The 13,386-nt window shown below is 50.2% G+C and overlaps 1 protein-coding gene across 1 annotated transcript in view; it reads left to right on the top strand.

Annotated features, from left to right (window-relative positions):
* Positions 1–8,923: 8,923 nt before the first annotated feature.
* Positions 8,924–13,386, top strand: part of GDF6 (growth differentiation factor 6) — an 11,001-nt gene continuing 6,538 nt past the window's right edge. The window contains exon 1 of the mRNA XM_041470812.1: positions 8,924–9,343. Coding sequence (XP_041326746.1) covers positions 9,007–9,343 — 337 coding nt within the window. The 5' untranslated portion in view covers positions 8,924–9,006. The remainder of the gene's footprint in view (positions 9,344–13,386) is intronic.

Raw genomic sequence — 13,386 nt, 5'->3', positions numbered from 1 at the left:
TTTTATGATACCGAGATTCCCAGTTGTCATGACCACTTCATGTAGTTTAATATGCAGTCGTATTCTTTTCAGTTTCATTTTCTTCCCCAACTTTAGTTAATAAAACACCTTTCAGACAGCCTGTTCTTAGCAGTTATAGAGTGCCTGGTCTTCTTTTATAAAGAGGAGAACTGTGTGCGGCTGTACCCGGGCACATGAGGAAGTTAAACTGTGACCATAATTCCCATTACTGTCAGTGGGAGCAGTGCTGATGGAAAGGCGCTGCGGGCTGAACGGCAGCAGGTTTCTTCTGATGACCCTAGGCCAGCCCTGCAGTAAAAAGGTCAGCTCTCTGCCCCAGCCCACTCCCTTGCCTGTGGATGGCTTTGGGCCCACACCCAAAGTGAGCAAATCTGTCCAAACCTCAGACATTTAGAGGCAAACCAGCACCTCCCAAGCTATCGTACTTTTATTCTGTTTGATCTGCAGTGAGCATGAGGGTTGTTTTCCACACTGTTTGCACAGTTTCAGCTTGGCTTTTATAAAGGACTTTTTTGCTGCTTGATTGGCACAGATAAAATACCCAGGATAAAGGCCATGCCCATAATTTGACTTGTAAATGCACTATCACTCGCAGTTCCCTCCTGACTCACTGGTGTCTGCTTACACTAGCGGCCATGCACGATAGGATGTGTGGAAGTGATTCCCCATGCCAGGGCAGCACTGGCAACAGTGGGGAAGAAGAATTCTCCAACCAACACTTCTGCTTTAGAGCTCTTTGTTTGATACAGCACATTGGCATTGCTCTGGCTTGCTGCCACTGCTCCTGTATATAGAAAAAAACACACCATACATTGAGAAAGAATAAATGTACACATCAGGAGCTCCAGGATCAGACCAGCTGATTTAATTAATCCCAGAACAAGCATTCTAAATAAGGGAATTCAGAATTATGATTAAGCTGCAAAGGAAACAAAATATGCTACAGGCAAGAGGGTTTTGCTGTTCTCTAGCTGGTGAATGCTTCTTTTTGAGCCCTGGCATTCTTTTGAGTAAGTCTTTAGCCTTTGTGGTGTTGAAATGGTTTAAGGAATCTGTTTAATGATGCAGGTTTATGTAATAGGTAACCACATTACTGCATTAAATATAAAGTAGTCAGAGGAACTGAAAATGAACTTGTTGATTTCCTAAGAGGTAGCACTGATAGACACTTTGGTCAACCAATACATTTTGTGGACAATGTTGAAGGAAATATTATCTTCTGACATGCTTAGCTTGAGAAAGCTTTATCCTTCCAATGCCAGTATTTATAGTCATAGTTTAATAGGAAGCCTCTAATGATAACATCTTACTGCTTGTTTAAGCATCTTTTACTGAACAAAATAGTTGAGTTAATTCAGGACCTATAAAGGATGGACACTGTGGCTGGCTGGGGTAGGAGCATGGAGGCTCCCTGTGGATGCTGGCAGGCATGGGACTATGTTGCAGCACTGCTCCTTGGAGAAATACTTCAACTGTTTCTCCAGGGCAAGTCACCAGCTTCTATTTGCTGTGCCTGCCTCTCTTGTGACAGGGATAGGAAAAGTGGCTTTTCAAAACTACAGAGATTTTTAAAATGCAAAAAAGAAATGTAAAGGGAAAGGAACACTTGCAACATGTGGGGATGTTTTCTGAGGTGGAGTAGTATTCACATTAAGTCCCTTTATTTAATGGGGTAGATCCAGCTGGCAGCTAATCTTCTGATATAAAACCACTATCAGCTTGCCTTTTCCTGTCTTTCCTTGATCCCCTCCTCTTCCTCTCTCTGCCTTTCACTCCCTCTTCAGTAAACCAAACAAAAAGGAAGGGGAAAAGACTGTAATTACTGTGACAGCTCTCTCCATCACAGAGTTTAGCCTGTGCCTCTCCTTCTCCTGCCACCATCCTCAGGCACAACTTCTCTGTACGAGGGAATATCCCCAGCCTGAGGACTGCTGCAGTCCATCTCCTTCCAATATCAAAGCTTTGGCAAGGGTCAAAATGAATTTTGTACTTCCCAGGAGTTTGTTTTGTTTGCCAGAGCCTATTCCATTGGCACCTCCCTAGTTTGGATCCATGTGCAGTGACTCTCCTGCACTGCTCCTGAAGGGTTTATCTAGGGCAAATGGCTCCAGGTCGTGGTCTGGGAAGGCAATAAGCAACACCCAGTGGGCTAGGCAGAGCGAGCACTGGTAGATTGCTTTGAACTAATGTAAGGAAAAATTAGTATTTCCCTACCAAGAAAATAATTGACAGTGGCATGGTGGGAAGCAGATCCTGTCCTGAAGTTTGTAGCTGAAACAATGAATAGGCAGAAACAACAGTAGGGAGACACACAGTGACACTCCTGAGGTAGCGAGAGTAGGGATGAGATTGGTACCCACACCTCTGAGGTGTCAGATAAGTGCTCATTTTCTCCCCAGAACTGGTAACAGAACAGTAACCAAGACATCTTGAAGTCATCTCAGGGTCTGTGGGAAAACCCAGCTGCCATGCTCCACGTGCTGAAGTGACAAGAGGGACATGAAGGAAAACGAGATGGGTGAGAAAGGAATTGTAAAATAAAAGGATGCAAAGAAATTTCTTTGTGCTGTTAGGCCAGACTGCAGTGCTGCAACACTTGAACAGACTCCTTCATCTTCTTTTGAAAGGAATTTCCTCTATGTCCCTGTCCCTCTCGGTCAGAACGTGTGGCTCTGATCATTTATAACAGCAAGCATCATTTAATAGCACCAGCCTGAGATGCCAAAGATGAAAGTCTGAGCTGAGGTATTCCCCCAAAAAACTCCAAATGCACAGTTAAATCTAATTATCAAAACTGTACATATTCTTACATAGAAGGAAAAAGTAAAAAAAAGAATCTGAAAATTATTTCACCTTTTTTCTAAAATGTGAAGTTACTGTGCATATATGAGCTCCCACACTTCCTCAAGCAAAGAACAGCCCTAGGCATATGGCCACTCAGTATAAAAGACAAAAAATAATGTAATTCAGCCCACAAATTGAGGGCTGAATCCTGCTGGATTTGAGTTCCTTTTGTGTCCTATAAAATTAGGAATTGTGGATATCAAAGAAAAAATGCTGAGTATCCTCCAGGGCTGGTTCATAGCCTTGCAGAAATTCAAACTAAAAAGAAAACAACAAATTAAAGTCCCACAAAATTCCTCAGAACAAAGAAAACTGCATCGAAGCAACAGCTTTCACTTTTACCCCCTCAAGAGCTGAAATAAGCAGGCACTGAGGTGGTAAGCAGTTCTCATCCTGCCACCAGCAGCAGGATATACATTCTTTAGAAATTACAGAAATTGCCTGATTTAGCAGAGTAGCTGAACAAATTAGAAATGATGGTGTGAGTGAGGGTTTGGTTTATAGAGCTGGAGTTCCAAGACAGAAATACAGATTATGACAGGTTAATGGAGACTGTGACATTCCCTATACATGTAAATAAACACTGAATTTGAGAACCTCTGTTTTCCCCAAGCACTAGTAAATAAAAGTATAACAGAGACTTCGTGTAAAGTAACCATATGCTTATAATTATACAAACATTGTGGATCCCCTGTGTGAAATTTCACATCTTTATTGCGTCTATGTTAATGTTTACAAAGTTAGCAGTAATTTTTCAAAATCAAATCTATCCTAAACAGGAAAAACAATTTCCTACATAATTTTAATTTTCTACACCAGAGCAAATGAAAGCAGAATCACTGTTGCAAACTTCTTCCCTTTCTCCTGATCTATAGGCTGAAATTTGTTTTCCTGATGTCAGGATGTGTTTTGATATACCAAGAATGCAGGAGTGGCTTCCCTCTTCACGTCCACGTATTAAGTTTTTAACTGTGAGTGAGAGACAATGTGGTTCTAATCGAGAAGCAAAGTTGCCACTGTTTTGTGGCAAAATAAAACACTGCAAAAAGCAACAGTGAGGCACAGGGTTAGCCCTGCTCCTTCTCCCGACTTTTCTTGTGAAAGACTAACCGCCAAAAGCAGGAGCAAAAGGAAGAGAAATGGGACAGCCTGTTCCCATGCTGTGGGGCTGCACAAGCCTCCCCTGAGCCAAAACATGGGGGGACTCATCTGGAAGAGCTCTGAGGGCTGTGGGGCACTGCGAAAGGTGCAGATCCCTTGCAGGATGCTTGGAAAGTGAAACAGGACTTTCTTTGGAGGACCACAATGCAGGAGGTACTTCAGACTCCTAAAGCAACCCTATTTATTTGGGTATGCTCCTTTGTCTGCTGTTAGTTCACACACCATAGTTTGGGCAGTTAAAAATCTTGATCTGATTAGACTTTTGAGGTTTATGTTGATGGTTTGGAGACGGGGCATGCTGAAATAAATATGTTTAGGAAAAAAAGAATGGTTTTCTGTGTTAAGGAAAAAAAAATTGCTAATGTGACGGTCCAGAATGCGGGCAGCAGAGTAGGAGTTTGGTGCTCCATCTCAGAAGACACTCTCAGCCAAGAGCAGGGCAGCCTGGCCAGGAGGGAGGCAGGGAGAGGAGCTGTCCCATTATCCATAAGGGAAGAACCATGTGGGGAAGGGCAAACAACTCCTGGGCCAAAATATAGCTACTGAAAAATAAATATTCCTACCAGTCTGAAGCACTGAAAACCAACCTTTTCAGGGGCACTGCAGAAAAGATAAGAGGTGCTAAAAATGTTGAGGCTAAAAGAGTAAGAATTTAATGCTTCAGAATCAGGGTCTTTGAAAAAAAGTCCCATTTTCAAAGCCAAGGCTTGTGGAAGCTAGTGTTTTGGAAATCAGCACATATGGACTACACGGGCATTTTGGAAAATGTGCTAACTGCTGTGCTGGTAGGAATCCCTGCCCCCTGATTATGTGGTGCAACCACAGCCTTTTTTGGAGCCTATTGTGCTAAAGTGGGGAAAAACCCATAGTTTGAGGGGGTACATTTTCTAGTCATCCTAATAAAAAATTATTTTGGTTTGCAGAAATAAAAATCCTACAACAGATTGTTCATGTTAAAACAAGCATCAACCTAGATGAAAAAAAAAAAAAAAATACTAAGGAGGAATGTCTACAAACTGATCAGCTCTGTACTCATCTCCCTTACATACCACAGTAAGTCTTACAAATGACCACAAACCAGAGGTGAAATAAGTGATGCTTATGTCTTGGCTTGACCACCTTTGCAGGGATGAATTTTAACCTCTGTCATTCTTCCTCAACATGGCTGCTCATGTTATGGTTATAACAAGAGAAATTTCCATTAAACTTCTAGATTAAAGAAATCGCATTTGATTTGGACTGCTTCCTGACTTTGAAATTTGTTTCCATTCGTTTATACTTTTCCTCAGAATAGCAAATTCACAGAAAGAAAAAATGTGAAAGATGGGATGTGTGCTAGTGCAAGCAAATTAATGAAACTAGTTTTAAAACTGCATTTTTGCAGTCTCCAAATTGCTTTAGTTCTGAGAAACATATTTGAAATTTAAAAAAAAAATGTTACAAAATATGTATAATGCAATTATAAACTGAAATCTGGCCAACTTTTATTGTTGAGAAAACCAGAAAGGAAACAAGTTTTTAAAACACTATTCTTCTTTTCTGGTGGCTGCTATTATTTTACTCTTTTTATTGTTGCTGCCATTATTTCACTCTTTTTTGCCATGCACTGAAGCAGGGATCCCAAGTGTCTCACAGGCGCTGATTCATTCTCATGCTGCCCCACAAAGTGCCCGCTCCTGCCTGCAGTCCTCAGGTCCAGTTCCACACAGTTTTCTCAGGGACAATCAAAACCAAAGCTTCTTAAGATGGCTCAGTATGTTCAAGTCCCTCTCAGTGACCTGACTGTTGCTCCATGAGGTGCCACAATTGTTACACCCCCCCAGTTCCGTGCTCTGCCATTCCCTTAAGTGACTGTCTTGGCAATTAGCTGTATTGAACGATGGCATTGTATTCCAGAACGGCACGGGGACAACCCTGAGCAACCTAAAGCTTTGAGAAACAGGCTGGAAACAACACTGCCGATTTATGGCTGTTACTGCTACCTGTGTGCACTCTCACCTGCTAAGCAACAGTCTTGGGGTGCTATGGGGGGCATCTGCCTCAGCAGGGCCTCAGCCTCCACACTGCCTGAAAGGTCACAAGAGCCAGAGGAAAGGCCCTGTTGGCTGCAGAGGGCTTCAAGTCAGGCCCCTGGTAAAGAAGTGACAGTGCAAAGCAGCCATCCAAGTCAATTCTGGAGAATGCGTTAAAACATGCAAAAGCAGCAGGTAGACATTAAATCAGGCTGATGGAAGTTGCTCTTGAGACCTTGCAGCTTTGCATTAGCATGAAACCACCTCCCCTTGGGAGAGGAGGAGGCCAAGGGAAGAAAAAGCTGAGAACAAAGAGGGAAGAGGACAGACAGACCAAGAGACAAAGGCAGGAAGGGAACAGACACTCCGGGAGCACCAGAGGGGACCCTGGAAACCAGCAGAGTGAGAGTGGGAAAGGGCAGCCGTGCAGCAGCAGCATTTGGGACCACAAGGAGGGGATGTGGGAAGTGGGAACAATATCAGAAAAGAAAAACAGGACAATGAAATACAGCAGGAGAGAAAAGAAAGAGCCTGCGGGGCTAGGGTTGGGCAGAAGTTGATGGAGGAGAAACTGGAGCTGGGCAGCTGATTGGAGATAGCCAGCAGGAGCATGGAATAAGTGAATAGGACACAAAAGGGGCAGAAGGAAACAAAAAAGTGATGATAAGGCTCCGGAAGGAACTGGGTCATGGCAAGAAAAAAATAGCCAAAATGCTAAGTACAGAGCAGAAAGGATGGGACTGGCAAAGGGGAGCAGAAGCAACAAAAGTGAGGCATCAGAAAAGAGAAGGCAAAGGGACAGGAGGAGGGGGGATGCTCCAGCGCAGAAAGCAGCTGATGAAAAGGGAGGGTAGGGGTCAGGAGGGTGTCAGTGAAGCCAGAGGATACACAGGAGGAGTGAAAAGACAATAAATAAAATGGGAGTGAAGAAATGGAACAGAATGAAGTGGGAAATGGTTTTGCAGAACACTTGCCTCATCTCTACACTGTCACTGATACTTTTTTGTAGCCCTGTCTCTTCACAGTTCATCTGCCAGCACCTCGCAGTACATCTATCGTGCTAAAAAGAAGCCAAGGCAATGACGGGCCCCTTTCTCTAATCCCAGCTGTATGTGTGTCTCACATCCACATGGGCACATCCAAATGGCCATCTAGGGACAGCCCCTGGCACAAGCCATAACTTGTTACAGACCTGGGTATTGGCTGGGAGAGTGCTAGTTGGCATGGGCCAAAACCACACCAGGGAGCTCTCTAAGCCATGTATGGAGGGTTGCATAGCATGAGCTCCTGTCTTGGAGTTATCTTTTTTTCTAGTAGAGATGCAGCATGGTTCACTTGGAATCTGAGCCTGTCGCTTGCTTTGAATGTTCCCCTTGTGTTCCTCATAGTCCCTGCCGTCTCTCCGGAGGAGATGGGGAACACAGTGGGACTAAGCACCCTACAGGCAAACTGGGATGTGCCAGGCTAGAAGCCTGCTTCATATGCTCTGTCAGGGTCTGCCTCATCCCACTGATCCTGTGTTGCACTGTAGCTCTCCTCAATAAACCTGGACTTAACCTCCGACCAAGCTACTCCTTTCTGCCATCACTGTCGTAAGTGTCTCACCCAAGTAAGGCCAAAAGCCTTAGCCACCCCCCCGACCTCCCGAGGAACGGGAGAGTGTCCCCCGCCGTCCGCTGCACTTTGCGACCATTTAATGCAAATATATGTATGTATTGGAATATTCAAAATTGCTAAAATGGTAACGAGAGACTGTATGATTTGTCAAAGGATAAACAGAAAGTGAGCTGGGAGCTTCCGAGTGGACACACGGAGTAGCACAACGACAGCTCAGCACAGGGCAGAGGAAAGCCACATGGGGAAGTGGAAGAGGGTGGTTTGTGGCTGCCTGCAGCAGCAGTGTCATGGTTCAGGCAGGAGGATGGAAAGGTGAAGGAGAAGAAAGTAGTGGTCAGGACAGGTAGAGCTACTGCAAGCATGTTACTGTGCCTTGTGATGGCTGTGAACCCTAGACAGGTGATTGGATGAAACCATTGGAGAACTGACACCAGTTTTATGCTGAAGGATGCACCTCGGAAAAGCCAAATGAAAAGGCGTGGGTGAATTTCTGAATCCTTGTATTTCTGCTCCACTGCTGTCTTTTGCATGACCAGGACAAGGCAAATGTGTGCCCTGCCTTCTCCAGGCTACCCTGATTATCTTGACAGTGCTGACTGTCCAGCAGTGCCCCGAGCTGCTTTTTGCCAGGCCCCAGCCTGGCACTGTGCTTCACTTGGGCTGGTCCCCTCTTGGTGGCTGATTTGCAGATTTTTTGACAAGAAAAATGGTCTCTGTCTCTTCCTATGCTTTTCCTGCCTTCTCTAATGGGTGTCAGGGCCTGCCTCAAGGCTGCTAGCTAGATGGGCCCTGGCGCATCCCAAGGTGAGACCCTCACTTGTCACCAAATTCTCCTTCTTATAAGACCCCTGCTTTGTGCCAAGTTTTCGGGCACACAGCCACGGGAATACAAAGAGCCTCAAGTAAAATCATCAGCATCACACGAATCTGCCCACACTCAAACCTGGAGAACCTGTGAGGCACCTGAACAGATGACAGCACCGCTGGGTCGATGAGAAGCGGTACCCGAGAGGTGGCAGCAAGACGCGCGGCATCTCTCTTCGGCCCTCGCGTCCGCTTCCCCCGTGGAGAACACGGCGGGGAAGGAGCAGAGGGACCCCCGAGCACCCGACCACGGGGTGTCCCGCCCCGCCGCGGACCGCCCCGCGGGGGCGGGCTGGGTGCCCCCACAGGGCCGTGCGCGGCGGGGCGGTACCCACGGGGCGGGGCGGGCGGCTGCGGGCCGAGCCCGCCCGGGTGCAGTCGCCGCTCCGCGCCACGCCGCCGCGCAGTCCCCGCGCCGCTCCGTGGGCCGCCGGAGCCGCACGTCGGGCCGCCCTCCTCTTCCTCCCTACCGCCGCCGCCTCTCGCTATGAATGCACGCCGGGCCCTGCTCTCCGCCGCCTTGCTCGCCAGCCTCCTCTGGGATTTACCTTGCTGCCTCCCGGCTTCCCTCCCTGCCTCCTCGGAGCTCGCCGCCTCCTCCAAAGGTGGTCGCAGCCGCAGAGTGCCGCGGTCCCCACGGGAAAACCGCCCGCGGCAAGGGGGACACGCCATGGACCGGGCGCTCCCACGGGCGGAACCCCACGAGTACATGCTGTCTCTGTTCAGGACTTACTCTATCGCGGAGAAACTGGGCATCAACGCCAGCTTTTTTCAGTCGTCCAAATCCGCCAACACCATCACTAGTTTTGTAGACAGGGGACGAGGTAAGTTCTGCCCCCCCACGCCCCTCACGGGCCCCCCGGGGCTGCGGGTGCCCCTTCCCCGGCACGGGGCTGCCGTCCCGCGGAGCCTGGTGCTGGGGAGGTGGGCAGCGGCCACCGGTGCTGTTCCCCGCCCCGGTATCGCAGGCAAGTGCAGATCTCTCGGTAAATTGGGAGTCGTGTTGTTTTATTTTAAAGCAAACGGCCCCGCGGCACTAAACCCGAGCCGAGACAGCCCGAAGTGCTGCGTGCGAGAAACACGAGTGTTCCTCCCCGAATCGTCATGGGGTGGTGGAAAACACGCCCCAGCTTTGCAGGCGGAATTTGGGTGTAAATTCAACCTTGAAAAAAAAAAAATTAAATATCGCTCTTCTGGTTACTTTCCACCCGCCGGAGAAAGGGTGGCTCTTATCGATGCGGCTGCACGGCGAAAAGAAAGTTTAAACTGACCGAGGGCAAACATCTTCTGCCTGAGGCTGCTCTCGCCTCGGGTCGCGTTATCGGGGTTACCTGGAAGAGCCCCGGCCCCTTCCGAGAGCGCTGGGGCTGGGACCCTGCGGCTCCCCTTGCGGGGGGGCAGCGTGCAGCCCAGGTACCGCCCGGTACCGGGACTCAGCGAGGGGCGGCCGGACTTGACGTCTGCTCCGGGGCCGCATCCTTTGAGCTGTGTGCGGGATTGGTCCTCACGCACCCCCGGGCCGGAATTGGCAGCGGGGCCGCTGCCCCGGGCCGCAGAGCTTCCCGGACAGCATCGGTGCCGCGAGGCTCCCAGGCCCCCTCCGTGACCTGCAGCCCCGGCCGGAGCCCTCCTGGGCTTTTCTCTCGTGGTCGTATCGCTCGTACCCGGGGCCGCGAGTGCGCATTTCTCGTCGATCCAGAGTAAAATTTCCCTTCCATAAAAACGCCCCCCTGCCCCTTTCATTCCCCCTCCCTTTTTTCGTTACCCTGGTTGTGAGCCATTAAGAACAGACTAATTAACAGGTTCTTAATGAAGGTTGCACTTTCGTTCCTCCCCTTCTCCCACATCTGAAGACCCTCCCTCCGTCCGCGCCTCCTCGGGCACTGGTGTACCTGCCGGTGGCTGGCAGCACCGGGAGCCGGGGCACCTCGCCGCCCTCCCGCCGTGTCCCAGCCGTTTTAGGGCAAAATACAGCGCCGGGAAAAATCACACGGCTCCCTGGAGCCGCAGAAGCCGATCGCCCCAAATCAAATCGAACCGAACCCAAACTGACCCCCTTCACCGCCTCCCCGAGCCGGAGGCTTCTCCCCGCCCACGGCGCCCAAGGCTCAGCCCCTTGCCCCATTGCCACCCCGGGCTCGGGGGAGTTCTTTCCGCGGAGGGAGCTCTGCGCCTGCCGGCTCTGTGCCCATCGCGCCTCTCTGGGCTCGGGAGGACGCGTGGAAGCGCCCACAGTGTGTGCCCCTCGCGGTCGGAAGCCCGCAGACGTTGTCGAGGGGAAAGGGGACAAGGGGTTTTGCTCTCCGCCTTCGCCTTATGGGGGTTGTTTTCTTCGTCGCTGTTAAAAGCGGGGATGGGGGGAAGAGGACCCGCTTTCTAGAAACACGGTTTCGAAAATTCTGCCGTCAGAAAGGAGCTGGACCGCTCCCCCTGACGGAGAGGAAACGGGGTGCTAATTCTGCGAGCCGCAGGAAATGGAGCCGCGCTCGATATCATCTTATTCTTGATAACCAGAAGAAAGACAGTTAATTTAACAAATTTAGCTCATCTCGCTGCATGTGAGATTCTATTCCGGGGGAAGTGATTTGCTAACAGAAGTCCTGGTTTGACTAAGGAAAAGCCTCACTTTTCCCCATTGATTTTGATTTGATGTGTCACAGGCTGTGACCTTCTGCTGGACCTTCTGAGGGTTGCTTAGCATCAAGCCACTGATTGGAGTATTTCAATTCAGTGATCTAATTGAGTGTTCATGTCATAACATATCAAATATTGTCTAGTCTCCCATAATGAAGTGGACCAGCCGATGGCACATCACCAAAAAACTTCAAGAGAGCTTCCGTTCCTCTGAAGTGGTAGCTATTTTACTGCCCACCTCCCCTTGGGCTCCTAGCCCAGTTAATTGGCGAGCTGGAGTTGTGCTGATGATGAACAGTCTTTGCTCAGGGAAAGCGGGGAAGGGGGGCCAGATTTTCTGTCACTTCATTTGCAGACAGTATAGCCGCCCAAATTGACCCAATTAGATGGGCTGCTCTTTACCTAAGCGGCAGCTCCACCAGGGATATGACGGTGGCAGTCCCACCTGCCGCACGCCATCCTGCATGGCAGCATTTCGGGGAGACAGCAGTCCGCAGAGGAGCGCGAAGCAGCTTTCAGTCCTGCCGAGAAATACCCTTTCCCGTACGAGGCGGGCTGTGCCTGCGTGTCCCGAGAGCGTCCGCCGGGGCCGCTCGGCGCTCGGCTCTGACCGGCAGCAGCTCCCGGCCGCAGCAGTCCCGGGCCCGCCCGTCCCACCGCCCTCCGGGGCTGCGGGGCAGAGCGCTTCGGTGCAGACACCGACAGCCGCTTCCCTTTGCTTCGCTTCTTCCCTTCCCGCTTGAAGCTAATAAGATCGTTTTCAGGGTAGCGCGAGAGTAAGTGAAGACTCACTACTGCTTAATACATACATAATTTTCTCCCCCGTCGGTAGAAAAAGAGAGGAGAAAGAGGGGAAAGGGCTTGCGATTCCCTCTTCTCCACCCCCTACCGCCCCCCACTCGCTCCCCCTTGTTACGGTCGCAAGATCAGACAGGACCTAGCTGAATGTAGGAAAATTACTGTTGGCACATGAAGTAACTCATTAAAACGCAGATGGTGCTCTCACTGGCCTCAGGACCCCCAGCATTGGAGCTCCACAGTAAGGCAGGACAATTAGGAGCTGCAAGGACTCCACCAGGCAGGGGAAGGGGAAAAAAAAAAAAAAAAAAAAAAAAAAAAAAAAAAAAAAAAAGGAGAGAGCGGGAGAGAGCTGGAGAAGGGAGTTATAAACAAGCAATCCCACAGCTAGCAAGAAAGCGGCATGACTGGGAACAAATCGAAAACAAAAAAGAAATAGCTGGAGTGCGAAGGAGCACGATTTTTGAAAGGATCTCCGTGGGAAGGGTTTGCCACGAGGGCCGGCTGCTCCGAGTGCCCCTCGCCTCACCCTTTTGTGTCTGCAGAGCCCACAGCACCGGCACCAAGGCAGGGCTCCCGCATACGAAATGCTGCGGTCCGCGCCTAAGGGATGGGGACATCGAAATAGGTCAAGATCGTCTCCTTTTACCCCTCCCCGTTTTCTTTATGTAGTTTCGCGTTCCAGTTGGGAGGCAGCTGATTCAGATGGGCAGGGATCCGAACATCGTTATTTTGCTCTTGCCATGAGGGTTGTGAGGGTGATGAATAGACGGCTAGGACGAAAGGGGGATCCCGTGTGCAGAAACTGAAAATGGCCCGGCTGTGCATGTGGCAGAAGAAAAGAGTGTGAATCTCACTTGAAGTTCATCTAGTACAACATATTTATGCAAAACAGCGGGTTTCTGGGTGGACCGAAAGCTGCAATGTAGTGTAATCTGTGCAGCGCCTTTGCCCGAGCAGTGTTGTCGTTGGCAGAAGGAAAATGAAATATAAACAGGGAAGTATTTTAATGGGGAAGGAGGGAATTCACAACTGTTAATTATTTGGTGACCTTGTATTCGATTTGTTTGAGCCCCTTATAAAAACACTAATGCAGACCAGACGGCCGAAGCTCAGCAGCGAGCTGCCGCTCCTCATCCCCGCCGTGCACCCGGCAGAGGAGCGAGCGGCCCGACCCGGCCCGGCCCGGCTCGGCCCGGCGGGGCCTCCGCGCGCGCGGAGCCGGTGTCGCGGGGGCGGGCGGGGCGCGGCGGCGGCTCCGCGCTGCCGGTGCCGGGAGGTGTTTCGGTGTTGGTGTTTGGCTCCCCGCGCCGCGGGAGCTGCGGGAGGGAGCGGAGCGCGGGGCCGGGGCGCAGGCGGAGCGGAGCGCAGCATCCCCTCGGCGGCTGCGGCTGTGCCTCTCGCCGCTTCCCAGTGAAAATGGGGCCGTCGGCGG

The sequence above is a fragment of the Pyrgilauda ruficollis genome, unplaced genomic scaffold, assembly GCF_017590135.1.
Source record: "Pyrgilauda ruficollis isolate IOZ18807 unplaced genomic scaffold, ASM1759013v1 scaffold25, whole genome shotgun sequence".
Classification (NCBI taxonomy): Eukaryota; Metazoa; Chordata; class Aves; order Passeriformes; family Passeridae; genus Pyrgilauda; species Pyrgilauda ruficollis.
The sequence above is the reverse complement of the archived record's forward strand: the minus strand, read 5'-3'. Positions and strand labels throughout refer to the sequence as shown.